General features: G+C 40.2%; 1 protein-coding gene and 1 pseudogene across 14 annotated transcripts in view; both read right to left on the reverse strand.

Annotated features, from left to right (window-relative positions):
• The window catches only part of CSNK1G1 (casein kinase 1 gamma 1), a 182054-nt gene that overhangs the window by 12659 nt on the left and 152511 nt on the right, over positions 1–16884 (reverse strand). For 7 of the 14 annotated variants that reach the window (XM_025884411.2, XM_025884409.2, XM_073877179.1 and 4 more), the window contains 2 exons: positions 13156–13266; positions 564–822 (listed from right to left, as the gene is read on the reverse strand). In XM_025884411.2, the coding sequence (XP_025740196.2) occupies positions 589–822; positions 13156–13266 (345 nt within the window). In that variant the 3' untranslated portion in view covers positions 564–588. The other 7 variants (XM_025884413.2, XM_025884405.2, XM_025884416.2 and 4 more) reach the window with 5 other exon arrangements.
• LOC112833324 (chromatin modification-related protein MEAF6 pseudogene) lies at positions 6345–9631 on the reverse strand (annotated as a pseudogene).

Here is a 16884-nt window from a genome sequence, read left to right on the forward strand (position 1 = left end):
AGAAATGCTGCTGTTGCAGCAGAACTGGCAGCCCTTCCCCCTTCTACCCCATATGCTAAGAGTTTAACCACACGCCATGCAGAGAGCACCAAGGGCTGGTGGTACGGGTAGGGCAACACATTCACAGGCAAGAGGAGCAGAAAAGGGAATGGACTCACCCCTCCCCGATAGGGTGATTTCCTCTCCTCCCAAGACTCTTCCTCACAGGTGTAGAAACTATCTTGCCTGACTTACCAGAGTTTCTCTGAGTCCAGAATCATTTAAATGAGAACACAATGGCCCTATAACCCTTGGCTCCAGGACTATACATGCAGAGTTCTTAAGCCAAGAACCAGAAATCAAATGCTGTTCAGTATGGCCCATGATTTAAGATAAGCAGATTTTTCTTTGTATCCCACAGGGAGCAAGAAGCTTCAGGGGACCCAAGATGCTCATGACTACTATCCGTTTTACCTCTTATACCATGCTTCTTTCAGTTCACTAGGGCTTTTGCCCCATGTGGACTAGAAAAATGTGATGGTCTTCCCAGAAATCACAGCTAAAGAAGGGCAGAAGCAGCCTTAAGGTACCATGCAAAAAATAAAATGGTCAAAGGAAGAAAGCTGAGGACACAAGCATGAGGAATCCAGTCTGAGATGAGCAGCACACAGAAAGGAAAAGACAGAGAAGATTTTTCAACCCAGGACTCAAAAGCCCCCTTGAAAGATGAACGTACTTAGCTTCCTCGACTACCTCCACCTCGGCGTGAGCTGTGATTGGTGCATTGGAGTGGGCTCCCGTGGGGTCATCGACATTCAGCTCTCCATTGGTTGAGCTAACCACCTGGAACAGAAAGATGGATGTGACAGACGCCATGGCAATAGGAGCCTCCTGCCAGCACCAGAGAGGGTCCCTAGGGGAGCTCTAGTCTCTAACTTAGGTACTAACCAGGCAGTGTCTGGAATGCTTGTCTTCCTGAGCTGAGGGGCCAAATGTCCTCATTTGGTAAGGTTCCCAGGACCATATCATGTGAGAACACAAAATGCAATGATGTAATCATATAATAGTAACTTCCATACTGAATCCCTACTCCGTGTCAGCACTCCCGCTACACTGCATGTGTGTGAATTTAATCTTCACAAAAAGCCTGTAAAAGTGGTCATGGTACTCTCTTTCATTCCACTTCTCTCAGTTTCTTATGCTAGAATTATAAATAGACTCAGTGATGGTATGGAAAAAAATTCTCAAAAAGAAATCAATAGTGGGCATCAGAAACTATAAGCAATCACACTTTCCTTCAGAAATTTCTTCATGGCTTTGATCGTTGGTTTGAAGTTACTCAAACAACAAGACTGCCACATCCTCTCTAGTGAGAGGGCAGACGGTAAGGAAACGCTTTCCCTTGGAAGACCAGTCTTATTTCAACAACTTTTATTTCAGGTTCACTGTCATCCCATTTCTCACTGATGGTCCCCGAATTGTAACTGAAGGCTCTCACTCCTGTCATCTGGTTAATGTGGACCCGATCAGGCTTCTCTTGCTTGTGCAGCTGCTTCTGTCACCTGGTTTCATTTCCAGCACATGATTCCTGCTTATGTGGGTGCTGGGAAGTAGGAAAAGGGACCCCGTTGGATAAACCACTCTGCTGTTAAAGATCTTGGCTGAAACATGGGAGAGAACCACAAAATAGGATAAACGATACCATATGCCCTTCGGTAAGTAACTTCATCTAATTGAGACGGTTTCTTACAGGTTGATGTGAGAATTACACAAGCAAATGTACAAGATGGTGTCTGGTATGATACCTGGCACACAATACGGTAGCAGAACATACATAGTAACTAAGATATGGGCTCCAGGTTTAGTCAGCCCTGGGTGTGAACCCTAGTTCCATCACTTACTTGCTGTGAGTCTTTGGGCAAGATCCTCAATCTTTCTGTGCCTAAGCTTCCTAAGTAAAATGGGGAAACAATGCTGCTTACACTTAATAGGGTTCCTGTGCAGACAATCCACACAAAGTGTTTAGCCCAGTGCCATGGTACATGGAAATGGCTCAGTAAGTATTCATACTACTGTTATTCTCCCTCCATAAATGTTTATTCTTATCTCCCTCTAGAGCTGCTCCTCACCAGCAGCTTATTGGAAAAAATTTCAAGCATAATCATAAAAAGGCAGGCAGGAGGAAATGTTCAGAGTAAGGGCTCTTTGGGGTATTTATTCAAAGAATAAAGGGCACACAAGGTAAACACTCTTAGTAGCATTCTCTACTGACCATTATTTCTAAACCAGAAATATTTATTGTTCTTATTGATAATACATGCTTAAAAAAATTGAAACAATGCTATATGGCTAGTCAAAGAAACCTACAACATTAAATTTGGACTTACCCAAGGGATCTGCTATTGATCAAATTTAGCACATCTCATTAATGGAACCACTCAATCTTATTTATCTCCTGACAGGACATAATAAATATTATATAACATTATCTATGTAATATTCTTGCCAAAAAAAAAAAAGTTTTATCTGAATAGAAGTATGATGGAAAAAAACAAAAACAAAAAAAACCAGACAAACCCAAAATGTGGGACTTTCTATAGGACAGCAAGCCTGGACTCTTCAAAAAAAACTTCTCTGAAAAACTTTTTCCCCCCCTTTTAACACAGGGGTAAGTGTTATAGACTAAAAGAGATTAAGCGACTAAGAGATTGAAAGAAACTAAAGGGGCCTAAGAACTAAATGCAAATGCAAACCTCGATTAGGTCCTGGACCCTATAAAATTAATCTGGGGGACAACTGGAAATGTGATAAGGACTGTAGATGAGATATTATGGAATTATTATTCAATCTCTTAGATCGACGATGGTACTGATTACATGAGAGAATGTCTTTGTTCTTAGGACACACTGAGTAAAGTATTGTGAGATAACATGCGATGATGTTTACAATTTACTTTCAAATACTTTAGCACATACTCCCCCCCCCCCCCCACGCCACCACCATAGAATGAAAGACATGTGGCAAAATCTTAATAATCATTCATCTACGTTAAGGATATGCACAGGTTCATTTGACTACCACCACCACCACAACCACTAACTTCTCCATAAATTTGAAATTTTCAAAATAAGAAGGGCAATAAACAGCAAAAACAAAATGTGAGGAGTGAAGGTTTATGGAGTAAAGAAGCACAGCCCCTCATGCTAACATTGTCCTGTTAACTTCCTCAGCTTACATTTATTTCCTGGGGCACATTCTGGCTGCATGCTGGTGATCATGCTGGTAAATTCATTCTGCCAGCAAGAGGGCTAGAGGAGAAATCATTGTTTCTTAAAGAACAATTCAGGAATGGACAAGATGTTAAAGAAAATGTCTTGGCCTCCTGGGTGGCTCAGATGGTTAAGCGTCTGCCTTTGGCTCAGGTCATGATCCCAGGGTCCTGGGATCGAGTCCCACATTGGGCTCCCTGCTAGGCGGGGAGCCTGCTTCTCCCTCTGCCTCTGCCTCTCTTTCTCTTTCATGAATAAATAAATAAAACATTAAAAAAAAAAAAAGAAAAAGAAAATGTCTTGGCCTCTACTGAGACAGACAAAGCAGGAGTCAGCAAGCATCACCACTGCCAACTGCTTGATGACTTTGGGTCATGGCGCCTGTCCAGTGTTTCACATGTTGTAGGCGCTCTAATTTCTCTTTGTTACAAATTGCCACTTGGCCCATAAGCAGTGCCCTTGGGCAATCTAAGGAAGAAGAGGTTATTTCCATTTTACAGACTGGACATCTTGTGTGTATCAATGAGTACCTGGTCTCAAATGAATCAGGCACAAATGGGAACCTAATCACCAGGTGTCTAACTTGTAACCTAACTATACCTAAAATACCCTGCTAATCTAGGTCTTTAGAGCATCCACTTTGGAGGCTGGAGGGACAGTCTGTCAAACCACTGAACTGCTGCCTAGACGTGCAGTGGAGTAAACGCTCCTGTAGGTGACCAGAGAGCTGGACTCCAGGCCTCGCTCCACACCAATGTCCTCTGTGAGCCCTGGTTTCTAGTTCTATAAGACCAGGCCCACAACCCTGGTCCTGTCTACCTCATAAATACTATTGCAGTTAAATACAAGGATGTTGAAGAAAATTGTTAAAAAGAAAAAAAAAATCCATAAAAAACAACAGAAAAACAAACCAAAACACCCTTATGAATGTAATGAATTATTAGTATTTTAAGCAGTATCATTTTTATACCCTTTGTACTGAATTTTTAGTATAATTTCATTAAAAAATAAGCTTATTTGTGTACCTGGAATGCTGAAAGTTATTTTGTTGGAATCACTATTAAAGTTAAGCTGACATTCCTCTGACTATATCACATAAGACCAAAGTAATTAATATCTTAAAGGACTGGGGTGCCTGGGTCGCCTTCAGCTCAGGTCATGATCTTAGGGTCCTGGGATCGAACCCCGCATCGGGCTCCCTGCTCTGTAGGAGGCCTGCTTCTCCCTCTCCCACTCCCCCTGCTTGTATTCCCTCTCTCACTGTCTCTGTCAAATAAACAAAATCTTTAAAAAATATACACATCTTAAAGGACTAACCTGAAAGAGATTAAGGTGAAGTGCTATTTTGAACTTTAGTCCTTAATATTGGTTCTCTTTTAATAAGTAATTTAATATTTTAAGTAAAAAAATCTGAGTTACTAAACCCCATTTTTCAAAACATGACCATGAAGAAAAACGAGTTATATACCAAAGGAAGCAATACTTCAGCTGACAATCAACATTTCAATCCTACTTCTCACAACTAACATATGTGGTAGTTCTGTACTTTAGCTTTCCTATCTATAAAATGGGAATACTACTGACCTCAACAAGAATTGTAATTAAAAATTATAAAGATTTGAGCAAGTAAATATTAGTTAAAAGTTAAATGTCATTCTTAAGTCTCATGCCTTTGCTTCGTCCTGGAGCTTTCTAGATATTTCCTATATATTTTAATTTAAACAACTTTGGAATCATCTTTTTGAAAGAGAAAAATATACTGCCTTCTTGAATTTAGATCTTCCATATGTGGAAGATCTGTGGAAACAGTGGCAGGATGGGAACCATGGGGGCAGGAGGTCTGCCTATTAAACAGGTTAGAATGGGAGTCTCCATGTGCCTTATCAGAGCAAACTCTTCTCATCTTGATGCTCTGCATTCCCTTCCAGGATTGTGGTGTCTGTAGGTAAGTATGGTTTGATCACATCACCTTTGGGAAGTGAGACAACTTGACAATAATGTGGGCATCTGTTGTGTTAGAAAAGTATGGCTGATTTGGTTTGCAAAAAGCATAGCCTTTATGAGTATACACACACTGGGGGTACAATGAAAGAGGCAGATGTACTGAGGAGCACCAGAGCTTAATGTAATATTAGGGAAATGGTACACTTGCCTGTCCCCTACCCACTGTCAAGGAAGCTGGCAGAACTAAGTTTATAGGGAGTAGAGAGAGATTGCATTTTCCAAAAGTGCTGCCAGAGACTCTAATCAACTCTAATTTTAAAGACAATCCCTCACAATGGACAATAGGAAGCACTGTCCAAAGGAGCACCTCTGTGTTCTAGGAACACAAATCTATTAAACCATCCAGATATGCCCGATTATGAGGTAATTTCCTTTTAAAATTATTTAATCTTTGCATTTTCCCCTAATTAAAAAGCATGTTTATTATAAAAAAACAAACTAGAATATTTAAAAAGACTACATAAGGGGTGCCTGGGTGGCTCAGATGGTTAAGCGTCTACCTTTGGCTCAGGTCATGATCCCAAGGTTCTGGGATCGAGTCCCGCATCAGGCTCCCTGCTCCTTGGGAGCCTGCTTCTCCCTCTCCCTCTACCTCTCTCTCTCTCTCTCTCTCTCTCTGTGTGTCTCTCATGAATAAATAAATAAAATCTTAAAAAAAAAAAAAAAGACTACATAAAAAGTGCAAGTTTCCAGTGACATCATCACATGGATGTGGCTAGTGGGAAATTCAGTACATCTTCCTTGAGAACAAGGTTATGCAAAGTATTTACATAAAAAGACAAGTAGTAAATATTTTAGGCTTTGTGGACTATACAGTCTGTGTGGAAACTACTCAGCTCTGCCACTGGAGCATGAAAGCAGACATATACAATATATAAACAAATGGGTGTGCTTATGTTCTAATAAAACTTTATTTATAAAAACAGGCAGAAGGTGGAATTTGTCCAACTGGTTGTGTTTGCCCTCCCCTACTCTACACTGTTTTTTTTTTCTTCTTTTTTTTTTTAAATCTTTTTTTTTTTTTTTAAAGTTTTTATTTATTTATTTGAGAGAGAGAGAATGAGAGAGAGAGAGCACGAGAGGGAAGAGGGTCAGAGGGAGAAGCAGACTCCCCGCCGAGCAGGGAGCCCGACGCGGGATTCGATCCCGGGACTCCAGGATCATGACCTGAGCCGAAGGCAGTCGCTCAACCAACTGAGCCACCCAGGCGCCCTTGTTTTTTTTTTTTTCTTCTGCATATACTAACATATGTGTATGTTATCCCTCTTATATATATTTTTTGCATATGTGTGAAAATAAAAATGGGGCTAAATTTCATACATTGTTTTACAACTTGCTTTTTCCACAACACATCTTAGACATTTCCCATAAGGCCCAGAGATCTCTAGCCACTGTATAGAAGTATTATGTTTGTTTCGTTCATGACGAATTTTATTTTATTTTTTAGTTAACGGTCAACTGATAAAAAGTTAGTTGCATCAGATTTTCTGGTATTAGAAACAAGCGGCAACAAACATTCTAGAACTGCAGCATCAATAACAGTAGCTACTAGCCACATGTGGCTGCTGAGCACTAAAAATGTAGCTAGTCCAAACTGAGATGTTCTTTAAGAGTAAAATACACACTAGATCTCAAATACTCCATTAAAAAAAAAAATCTCATAATTTTTTTCAAGATTTTATTTTTGAGTAGTCTCTACACCCAACATGGGGCTCAAACTTACAACCCCGAGATCAAGAGTTGCACACTCCACCGAATGAGCCAGCCAGGCACCCCTCTCTAACTATTTTTAATACTGACTACATGTTGAAGTGTTTTAAATTGGATTAAATATATTATTAAAGTTAGTTTCACCTGTTTATTTTTACCCCTTTTTTGAGAAGTCAACACCTGCGAAATTTTATTTATATAAAAGAATAAAAATATCTATTTTAAAAGGATTGATTTAACTTAGGTTTTTCAGGTTTTCCTGTTCCTTGAACATGAAACTGCCTCCAATGCAGAAAGATTTAAGATAGGTAATTATTAAGTAAACCCTCTTTACCTCCCCCCTGCAAAAACACAAAGTTCCCCATTTTCTTTATGGTAAACCAGATTATTTTCAGTGAAGAATATTGGCAACTGCATGAAGCAGATGATCAGATATGACGGCAGGAAGGTATGAGCTGTACAACGGCATTACAAAAGTCCCCAAAGAAGATGGTAAAAACAATAGAAAAATAATAAAACACAAACAAAATAAGAAAATGCCCAATATTTACAGCCTCCCTCTGAAACGTGACCTATGTTCTACCTTCAGCATAAAACAAAACCAGAGAACATTTTTCAATGGGTATCACAGATGAAACTGGTGCCAGCCAGTTTGGAGGGACACATTCATTCCAAGAAGGGAGACATGCACAGTTAGCAACTTGCTGGAATTATAACCATGTCTTGGTCTTCTTGCAGTTCTGTTACTAAAAATGACACACAGTAAATGATCCAATGTGGTCTTACAGAAATGACTTGTCACCACGTTTCAGAACCATTCTGAGTCACAGACACTGGGTCTGGGAAAGCAGAGGTGGATGGATGGCCGTGCACTCAGGTGAGCAGTATGTATCTTTGTGAGGTTGGAGGAGGGAAGCAGGGCTCTACAGCCTGGAAGCTTCTGCACTAATGAGTCTTCTAATAGCTCGTGGTTTTTTGTTTAACTTCAGATCAATCCTGTGTCGGTTTTTATTCTTTCGTTTTTTATGGCTGCCGTGATGACCCCGAGGAAGGAGAAGCAGCAGCCTTCTGAGGCTTCACTCCCTGCACAGATCCGTCCAGGCCCTCAGGGTCCTCCTGGCTGGGCTCATTCACCTGATTGTGGAAGTCTGGAGAAGAATCACTTTCCGTCCCACTTCCTGGCTCCTGCTTTGCAATGAGCTGATCCTGAACTCCTGCCAATGCACTTACTGCAGCTGCTGAAGTAACTGAGGATTTACTGAAGAGCCACTCAGCTTCCTTAAACTTCCGGTTCCTTCGATTGTTTTTGCTACTGGAGTTTTTCTGGTTGGTCAGATACCGATCCCAGCCACAAATAATATTGCCATACATCTGAGTGTCTTCCAGGTAGCTTCCTTCAAAAGCACAGATCTGTCTCTCCAAGTTTGCCAGTGTCTCCGCCAGCTCCTGCTTCCGCTTCACGAGATCCGCCAGCTCCCGCCGGGTGTCCGGGATCTGGGGCGGCGCCGCCTAGTTGTGGATCGCCATGTTGGGCTAAGGCTTATTTTTACCTTTTTATTGTGATTAAATTTAAAATCACAAATATGACTCATTTCCTTTGACAGGATTGTTCTAGAACATGTATCTTCGGTATCTGTGCATTTCTGAGGAATATTTATCTGAAACTGGATTCACTGAATTCAGTATTTTAAGATTTTAAAAGATAGTGCCAAATAATCCCCTAAAATAGTTGTAACCTAAGATTTCAACAATAGTAGATGGATAGGCTATTAAACTTACAAATTTCTGTGAATGTGATAAATGAAAACTGACATTTATGTATATGTATATAAATTATTTCTACAAGGATTGTGGGAGCCTAAGTGGCTCAGTCGGTTAAGCCTCTGCCTTTGGCTCAGGTCATGATCTCGGGGTTCTGGGATCAAGCCTCGTGTCAGGATCCCTGCTCAGCGGGGAGTCTGCCTCTCCCTCTGCCGGACCACCCCCCCCCCGCCCACCAGTGCACACAATCCTTCTCTCTCAAATGAATAAAATCTTTTAAAAAATTATTTCTACAAGGATCATTAGGAAAAATAGCAGTCTCGTTCCTCCACTCCATTTCCTCTCCTTCATAACTGATTCCTTTTTTTACCTCCATTATCTCTAAATAACATGCATCTTGATTTCTTCATTTTTAGGCATTATATTCACCTTTTCCATCCTTCTTGTCTTCCATTATAGTTTATACTGTAATTCTGACAAGATAATTCTTAGTTTTACATTAACTATTTACAGTGCCATGGAGTATATACTATGGTCCTTTCCTTCCCTGTATAATTTCTTATTCTCCTTAGAGGTAATTATCTTTTTGTTTTATACTATTTCATTTTTTAAACCTTACCTTTTAAAATGTTTAATTGAAGTAGAGTTGACACATATTAGTTTCAGGTGTACAACATGATTTAACAATGATATACATTATAAAATGCTCACGACAATAAGTGTAGTTACCATCTGTCACCAAAGTTATTACATTAAAAAATTTTTTTTAAAGTAATCTATATCCAATGTGGCCCTGATATCAAGAGCGGCATGCTCTACCTACTGAACCAACCAAGTGCCCCCAAAGTTATTACATCATTGACTATATTCCCTGTGCTGTACTTTTCATCCCTGTGACTTCTTTCTTTTTTTAAAGATTTTATTTATTTATTTGAAAGAGCGAGAATCAGAGAGAGAGAGAGAGAGAGAGAGAGAGAGAGAGCGCGCACATGAGCGGGGGAGGGTCAGAGAAGCAGACTCCCCGCCGAGCAGGGAGCCCAATGTGGGACTCGATCCTGGGACTCCAGGACCATGACCCAAGCTGAAGGCAGTTGCTCAACCAACTGAGCCACCCAGGTGCCCTCTTTCTTTTTTTTGAGAGAGACAGAGAGAAAGTGAGCGGGGGCTGGGGAGTGGAGGGCGAGGGAGAGAGAGCATCTTAAGCAGACTCCATGTCCAGCACAGAGCTCGATGCGGGGCTTGATTCCATGACCCTGAGATCATGACCTGAGCCCAAATCAAGAGTCAGACACTTAACCAACTGAGCCACCCAGGTGCCCCAACTTATTTATTTTCCGAGGGGAAGTTTGTCCTTAATCCTCTTCACCTCTTTTGCCTCCTCCCCTCTGGCAACTACCAATTTGTTCTCCTTTTTATAAGTCAGTTTCTCGTTTGTTTGTTTTTTTGATTCCATAGATAAGTGGAATCATATGGTATTTTTCTTTCTCAATGTGACTTACTGCACTTAGCACAAAAGTCTCTAGTCTACCCATGTTGTCAAAAATGGCAACACTTCATTTTTATGGCCAGGTAATATTGCATGTGCGTGTGCACACATACACATCTTCTTACCCTTTCATCTATCAATGGACACTTAGGTTGCTTCCCTATCTTGGCTACTGTAAGTAATGCTTCAATAAACAGAGGGGTGCATATATCTTTTTGAATTAGTGTCTTCATTTTCTTTGGATAAATATCCAGAAGTGGAATTACTGGGTCACATGGTAGTTCTATTTTTTATTTTTTGAAAAACATTTTCTGGGGCGCCTGGGTGGCTCAGTCGTTAAGCGTCTGCCTTTGGCTCAGGCCATGATCCCAGGGTCCTGGGGTCGAGCCCTGCATCGGGCTCCCTGCTCGGCGGGAAGCCTGCTTCTCCCTCTCCCATTCTTCCTGCTTGTGTTCCCTCTCTCGCTGTGTCTCTCTCTGTCAAATAAATAAATAAAATCTTAAAAAAGAAAGAGAGAAGAGAGAGAGAGAGAAAGAAAGGAAAGGAAGAAAGAGAGAGAAAGAAAGAAAGAAAGAAAGAAAGAAAGAAAGAAAGAAAGAAAGAAAGAAAGAAAGAAAGAAAGAGAAAGAAAGAAAGAAAGAAAAGAAAGAAAGAAAGAAAGAAAAAGAAAAAGAAAAAGAAAAATGTTTTCTATCATTTTAACCTCTCTCTTTGTTCTACTTTCTGGGAGACTTTCCAAACTCTTGAGTTTTAATTTTTCTTATGTTTTTAATTTCCAAGAGCTCTCTCTCTTTTTCTTTTTCTTGGTTTGCTCTTAAAATGTTCCTTTTTAAAATAGCATCCTGGGGCACTTGGCTCAAGTTATGATCCCAGAGTCATAAGATCAAGCCCCATGTCAGGCTCTACACTGCTTAAGAGTCTCTCTCTTGGGGCACCTGGGTGGCTCAGTCAGTTCAGCATCTGACTCTTGGTTTCGGCTTAGGTCATGATATAGATTGAGCCCAGTATTGGGCTCCGTCCTCAGCAGGGCGTCTGCTTGAGGTTCTCTCTCTCCCTCCTCCCCTCCCGCACCCATCCCCATTCTCTCTCTATAAAAAAGTAAAACTGAAAAAGAAAAAAAAAAGTGGGAGACTGCAAGGAGTAGAGGGGTGGGACTTTTTAAGTATGGATCACACATTCATTTACTGTCCCTTTTCTTCAATATAGCTTCCGACCCCCAAATGTGACTCACATCCCCCAATTTATAGACCCTTTGTTTTGCCCTTACCAAAGAATAAATCTTTGGTTTTTGCTGGGGGGGGGGAGAGCATCTAGGGATCTCTGGCTTCTTAGAAAATAGACTTTTAACCACTCTTCTTTATTTTAGCACACGGCCTCCACACTTCCCCTTATAGAAGGCCAACTTCTGAGTCTTTAGGGGATTACCCAGTGAAAATAGGCTTTATTGGCTCAAGATTCAGTTTTCTTGGGACTCCTAAGTCATTGAATAATTGCCCAGCATCTAACATTTTGTTGCTATTGCCTCTTCTGTTTTCTCCATCCTTGTATGGATTCATGCCTTTCAAAAAAAATCCCTTTATCATTCTTTTTTTTTTTTTAAAGATACTTTTTTAAAATTGTTACTAATTTTTTTAAGATTTTATTTATTTATTCATGAGAGACAGAGAGAGAGAGAGAGAGAGAGAGAGAGGCAGAGGGAGAAGCAGGCTCCCAAGGAGCAGGGAGCTCGATGCGGGACTCGATCCCAGGACCCTGGGATCATGACCTGAGCCGAAGGCAGATGCTTAACCATCTGAGCCACCCAGGCGCCCACCCTTTATCATTCTTTTAGTGCTGTCTCAGGAGGAGGTGAAAGCAGATCTGTGTGTTCAATCCATCATTTTTACCTAGATGTTTTTGAGTTTTTTTTTTTTTTAACAGAACCACAGCTATCTCCTGACTTCCTGTGAATAACACAATCTTCAATGAATCACTCCATGTAAAAAACATATTCTAGACAATCAAGCCTAACAGGATGCATTTCTACACGCAAAAGGTTTGTCTATCCCTTTATATGATTTGGTGGCTCAGGGTTTACTTGTGTGCCCCAAATGGTGGTGTCACTTAACAGTCTGAGAGACATATTTGGATTAAGATTATTAAAACAGGGGCGCCTGGGTGGCTCAGTCATTAAATGACTGCCTCCGGCTCAGGTCATGATCCCGGGGTCCTGGGATCAAGCCCCGCATTGGGCTCCCTGCTCAGCGGGAAGCCTGCTTCTCCCTCTCCCACTCCCCCTGCTTGTGTTCCCTCTCTCACTGTGTCTCTGTCAAATAAATAAATTAAAAATCTTAAAAAAAAAGATTATTAAAACAGTGACATGTAAGAAAAGTAAAGAGACACAGATGTTAAGTACTAGAGACAACAGAGCTTCAAAACAGTCCAAATGACATCAGAAATAATTTTCTAAGACATGTATTCCAGAAAGAAAAAAGAAACAGCCCAACTTCTTGGGTACTCATTCAGAAACGGCTGACTTGGACCAATTAACACTCTCACCTTATGTGCTAAGGCACATACCACCATGGAATGAGCTACATATGCAGTCCTTTATCTGAAAACTACTTAAAAATTCACATACTTGACACTAACATACTTCTATCTTGACATTATTTTTATGATTTATCATGAGTAGATCAAGGTAATAGGATTAGTTTAACCAGAAATCAGTATCAGAAATCATATAGATGTTTCTTAGTCAATGACTACAACCAAAAATCATATCAACAAGTGATTCTTACAAGTCCACTTAGGCAGAAAATCAGCGCACAGATATTCAGTTAACTACAGAAGCAGCTCAACCTTGGAGGAAGTTTCCTTTCTAAAGAACCAAAGTTTCAGAAGCAAGTCAACATTCCACCAGCCAAGCTGAGAAGGCCAGGAAAGGGCAATAAAGGCAGTAAGTACCTGCACTGATCCCCCATGGCGGTCTGCAGCCAAGTGAGACGTCAGGTACGAGGTATTGGTCTGCCGGCTGGGCTGGATTTCCCACTCTCCTCGGCGCTCTGACGATGCAGTCTGCTCAGGCATTAGGAAGCATGAGAGCAAGATATGGAAGGAAAGGTAAAGCAACAGCAAGCAATAACAAAATCAAGTACATTAGTGTCCCTGAGCGTTTTGTTTTCATTTTGGATTTTAAACTAACAACCGCTGCAAAGCACTGAGAAAAAGTTAGCGTGGCTACATTCATTTCAGCCTAATGAGCCAATACATGACAGTCTATAGCACACCATCCTCACCCAGACACAGAAAAACAATAATCACCAAAAGGGGGGGGGGCGGGGAAGACCACCAAAAGCTGGAATCAATTTTAGCTTCCATGTTAGTAAAATTCAGTAGCCACTAAGCAGACCGAATTCAGAATGTTAATATTGTTGGACAAAGGAACAATCATACTTACAAATCATTTCACTGATTAAAGATCTACCTAAATAGACAGTAGTCAATACAGAAAATTCCTAGCATTAGGAATCAAGATAATATGGCTTTTCCTTAAATAGGGAGCCCACCACTCTCAACATAAACCTCTACAAGACTTTCAACTAAGATAAAATGAGCAGTGGTGTTGGCTAGAATATACTTTCTTATCTAAGAGAATGAAAAAAGTATATCTTCAAAACAGGTTCACGGGTCAAGAAATATGAAAAGTTGGGGCAGGTGGTAAGGCTACAATGTTTTCCTGATTCCTCTAGCTAATGGCCTCTAGTCTGGAATTAGAAATAGTTTTAGATATGACTACTATGAATTGCTTTCTTCTAGAAAGCAAAAGGCAGATCTTTCCCCAGCAAAAGGAGGGCTTCCAATCCAAAACCTTTTTGGGTTCTGCTTTCAGTTCTGCTGTCATTCGGGCTCTCTTCATTCCTTCTTTACCTGTTTTTTAGATCTCATACTATTCTGATCTTGCTCATTTGTGATTTTTGTTCTGAAGAATCTGTTTAGGTGCCTCTTCCCCTGTACCAGATGGCTGAGGAGGTGTTAACATCATGATGCTCAGCTGTAACAGTCCTAAGGCTCTACAAAATGAAAAATGAGGAGTTGGAGAGGCAGCAATGAGGGATTAGTAAATCAAATTTTAATTGCTGTTGATATAAACAACAGCAGGGGTTGGGATGTGATATTGCTGCTCTGCATGAAAACCAGCAAGGATGCAATAAATCTTAGAGATGTTCACAGCTATCAATGTCGTATTTTATAAAAAAGAAAAGGAAAAGGAAAGCAGTAGTGGTCTGAGGCTCATATCCACTCTCCCTCTTCTGTATCTCATGGACAAGGGCTGTTTAAAGCTCATCTGTAAGTCACCAAAAAGGCTTTTTCCATTAACACAAAACAAAACAAAACCTGAGCCTCATATATCAGCTACAACTTCACCTTTATTAATGGAATATGAAGCCACATGGGTAACACCAGTGTAAAGGATCCTGGCCATGTTTTCTGATATTCTTCAGGGAATGAGAATATTCTGTAAGGAGGCAGCTGTATTAACTTACTTGCTATATTCTCTAACAAAAAAGGGGTTTGGTTCTATACCGTTAGTCACATTTGAGAATCAAAGCTACCCAAAAAACCCGCCCCTCTGACTATTTCTGCCAACAGAATTTCAGATGTTTCATTTTCCAAAATAAGGCTGTGGTTTATAATGTAATCATAACTTTTATAGACTTTTTGACAGTATCCATAACCTCAGAGCACTTAATCTCCTATCTTTTTACTACTAGAGATTTGATAATAAATCTGGTTTATTGTTTATTTTTCTAAGTAATCTCTACACCCAACATGGGGCTCAAACTCAAAACCCCAAGATCAAGAGTCGCATGTTCTACAGACTGAGCTAGTCAGGTGCCATGAGAATAAATCCGTTCTAATATTATAAGTAATACCCATAACTATTATCTGTTAGTGATAGCTTCTCCCATTCCTCTAGGACTTTACTTTTTGTTATATTTAAGTAGGACATTTAAGCTCCTAAACAACTATGAAGAACTGTCAGTTTTCAAAAAATTTAAGTGTTTAAACAATATCCAGACATTTTAAGCCATTTGGGGTTGTTTTGAGTTCTAGGATACATGTTCAGTGTGATTACTTCTTGCATGAATGCTCTCTGTTTTGCACTTGTTTTTAAGGCAGATAAAGCTGAAAATGGAAAGAAATGTACATAAAACACTCATATGCTTTTAAGCTTAACAAAATCTGGACAGCTGATCAACTATTATTTCCATTTTTACTGAAATACATATCAGAAGTCTGGTTTGACACCACTGTCTGATTCACAGGACTGTGTACCTATTTATATTCATTCTAGTTAAATACATAATTAGTTGGAGGAATTAACATTTTTGTGTAGATTTCAAAAATAGCAAGACATTTTCCAAAGGCCTAAGAGTCACACTCCATTTCCATTATCAAAGCAGTGTGTTATTTATCTTTTAAAAAGAGAAAAACAGTGTTAATTCCAGACTGCTTCATAAATGCTTCCACAGTGGTGAATGAAGAACATACCACACCATACTACTGCCCTCCAATGCCTTCTATAGCCACTGAAAGCAACAAAACCAAGAGACAGATGTGAACCTGGGGTTGGTGGTTTATCACACTGGGAATTACTCTTCGTCATAATACTAAACACTTAGGCTATTCTCTCCTAGAATTTAAGAGGGAGGACTGGTATATAGAAGTTAATATGGTAGAGAGGATCATTTGCCAGTTTTAGAAAGCAACTGAGTACCTAGGAACGAGATGAAACTGAGGAATGTCACAACTACAGTATGCTGCTAGTGTACCTGAAAGGTATTCCAGGCAATGCTGTGTACAAAGAGTTATGATTGAGCATAATCAGCACAGGATATAGTCATACTAAGCAAACCAGTAGAGGAGACTGGCTTGTAAACTCTTCACTCTCAAAGACCACTCATGCACACCTGTCTATCTAACAGGCAATCAGGAGCTTCCAAGGACAGAAGAGCTACTCAGCAAGGTCAATCTCTCTGCATTACTTGAAAGGTAAAGGTCCACATGGAGTGTGAAAATCCCCAAAGGCAGGAGCAGGAATCTCAAGCAGTGGGAATTCCTTGGGGGAACACTTTAAAATCTTCTGCTGTGATTGCATTACCTGTGTGGAAATGCTTGGTTTACTATCCAGTAGGTGAATGTGGAAATAAGAAAGTAGCTATCCAGGATAGCATAAATCAAAGACAAAGCCAACAAAAGTTACTTAAGGGGAAACTTAGAGGAGCCTGGTGTAAAAAGTCAAAACTACCACCTGTGCTTTTAGGGCAGAGGAAATGAATGTCTCCCAGCAGTCACCTGGCCAGGATTAGTTGACAGACAGTGGGGAGAAGGACACTAACAAAAGGGCGGGAAAATACACTCTAGAAACACCTGAGGTACCACCCCCATCTATGGCTTGGACATTATTTCCAATTCTTATTGGAGATAAAGCTCCTGTTCTCAAGCAAAAGGCCGGCAAACATTTTTCTCCTGTTGTAGCAAATAAATCACTGAATCCTAATCTTTATATAATGTTATATAGTTACTTCAAAAAATTAACTGATTACATTTATAAGGAACTTTCTCCATTTCACTTTATGCCTCCCAAAGTCATTTGCAAGGTGCCACCTACACAGAACATTTTGGCTCCCA

Source organism: Callorhinus ursinus, unplaced genomic scaffold, assembly GCF_003265705.2.
Source record: "Callorhinus ursinus isolate GAN/ISIS: 27379988/994484 unplaced genomic scaffold, GSC_fseal_2.0 scaffold25, whole genome shotgun sequence".
In the NCBI taxonomy this organism is placed as follows: Eukaryota; Metazoa; Chordata; class Mammalia; order Carnivora; family Otariidae; genus Callorhinus; species Callorhinus ursinus.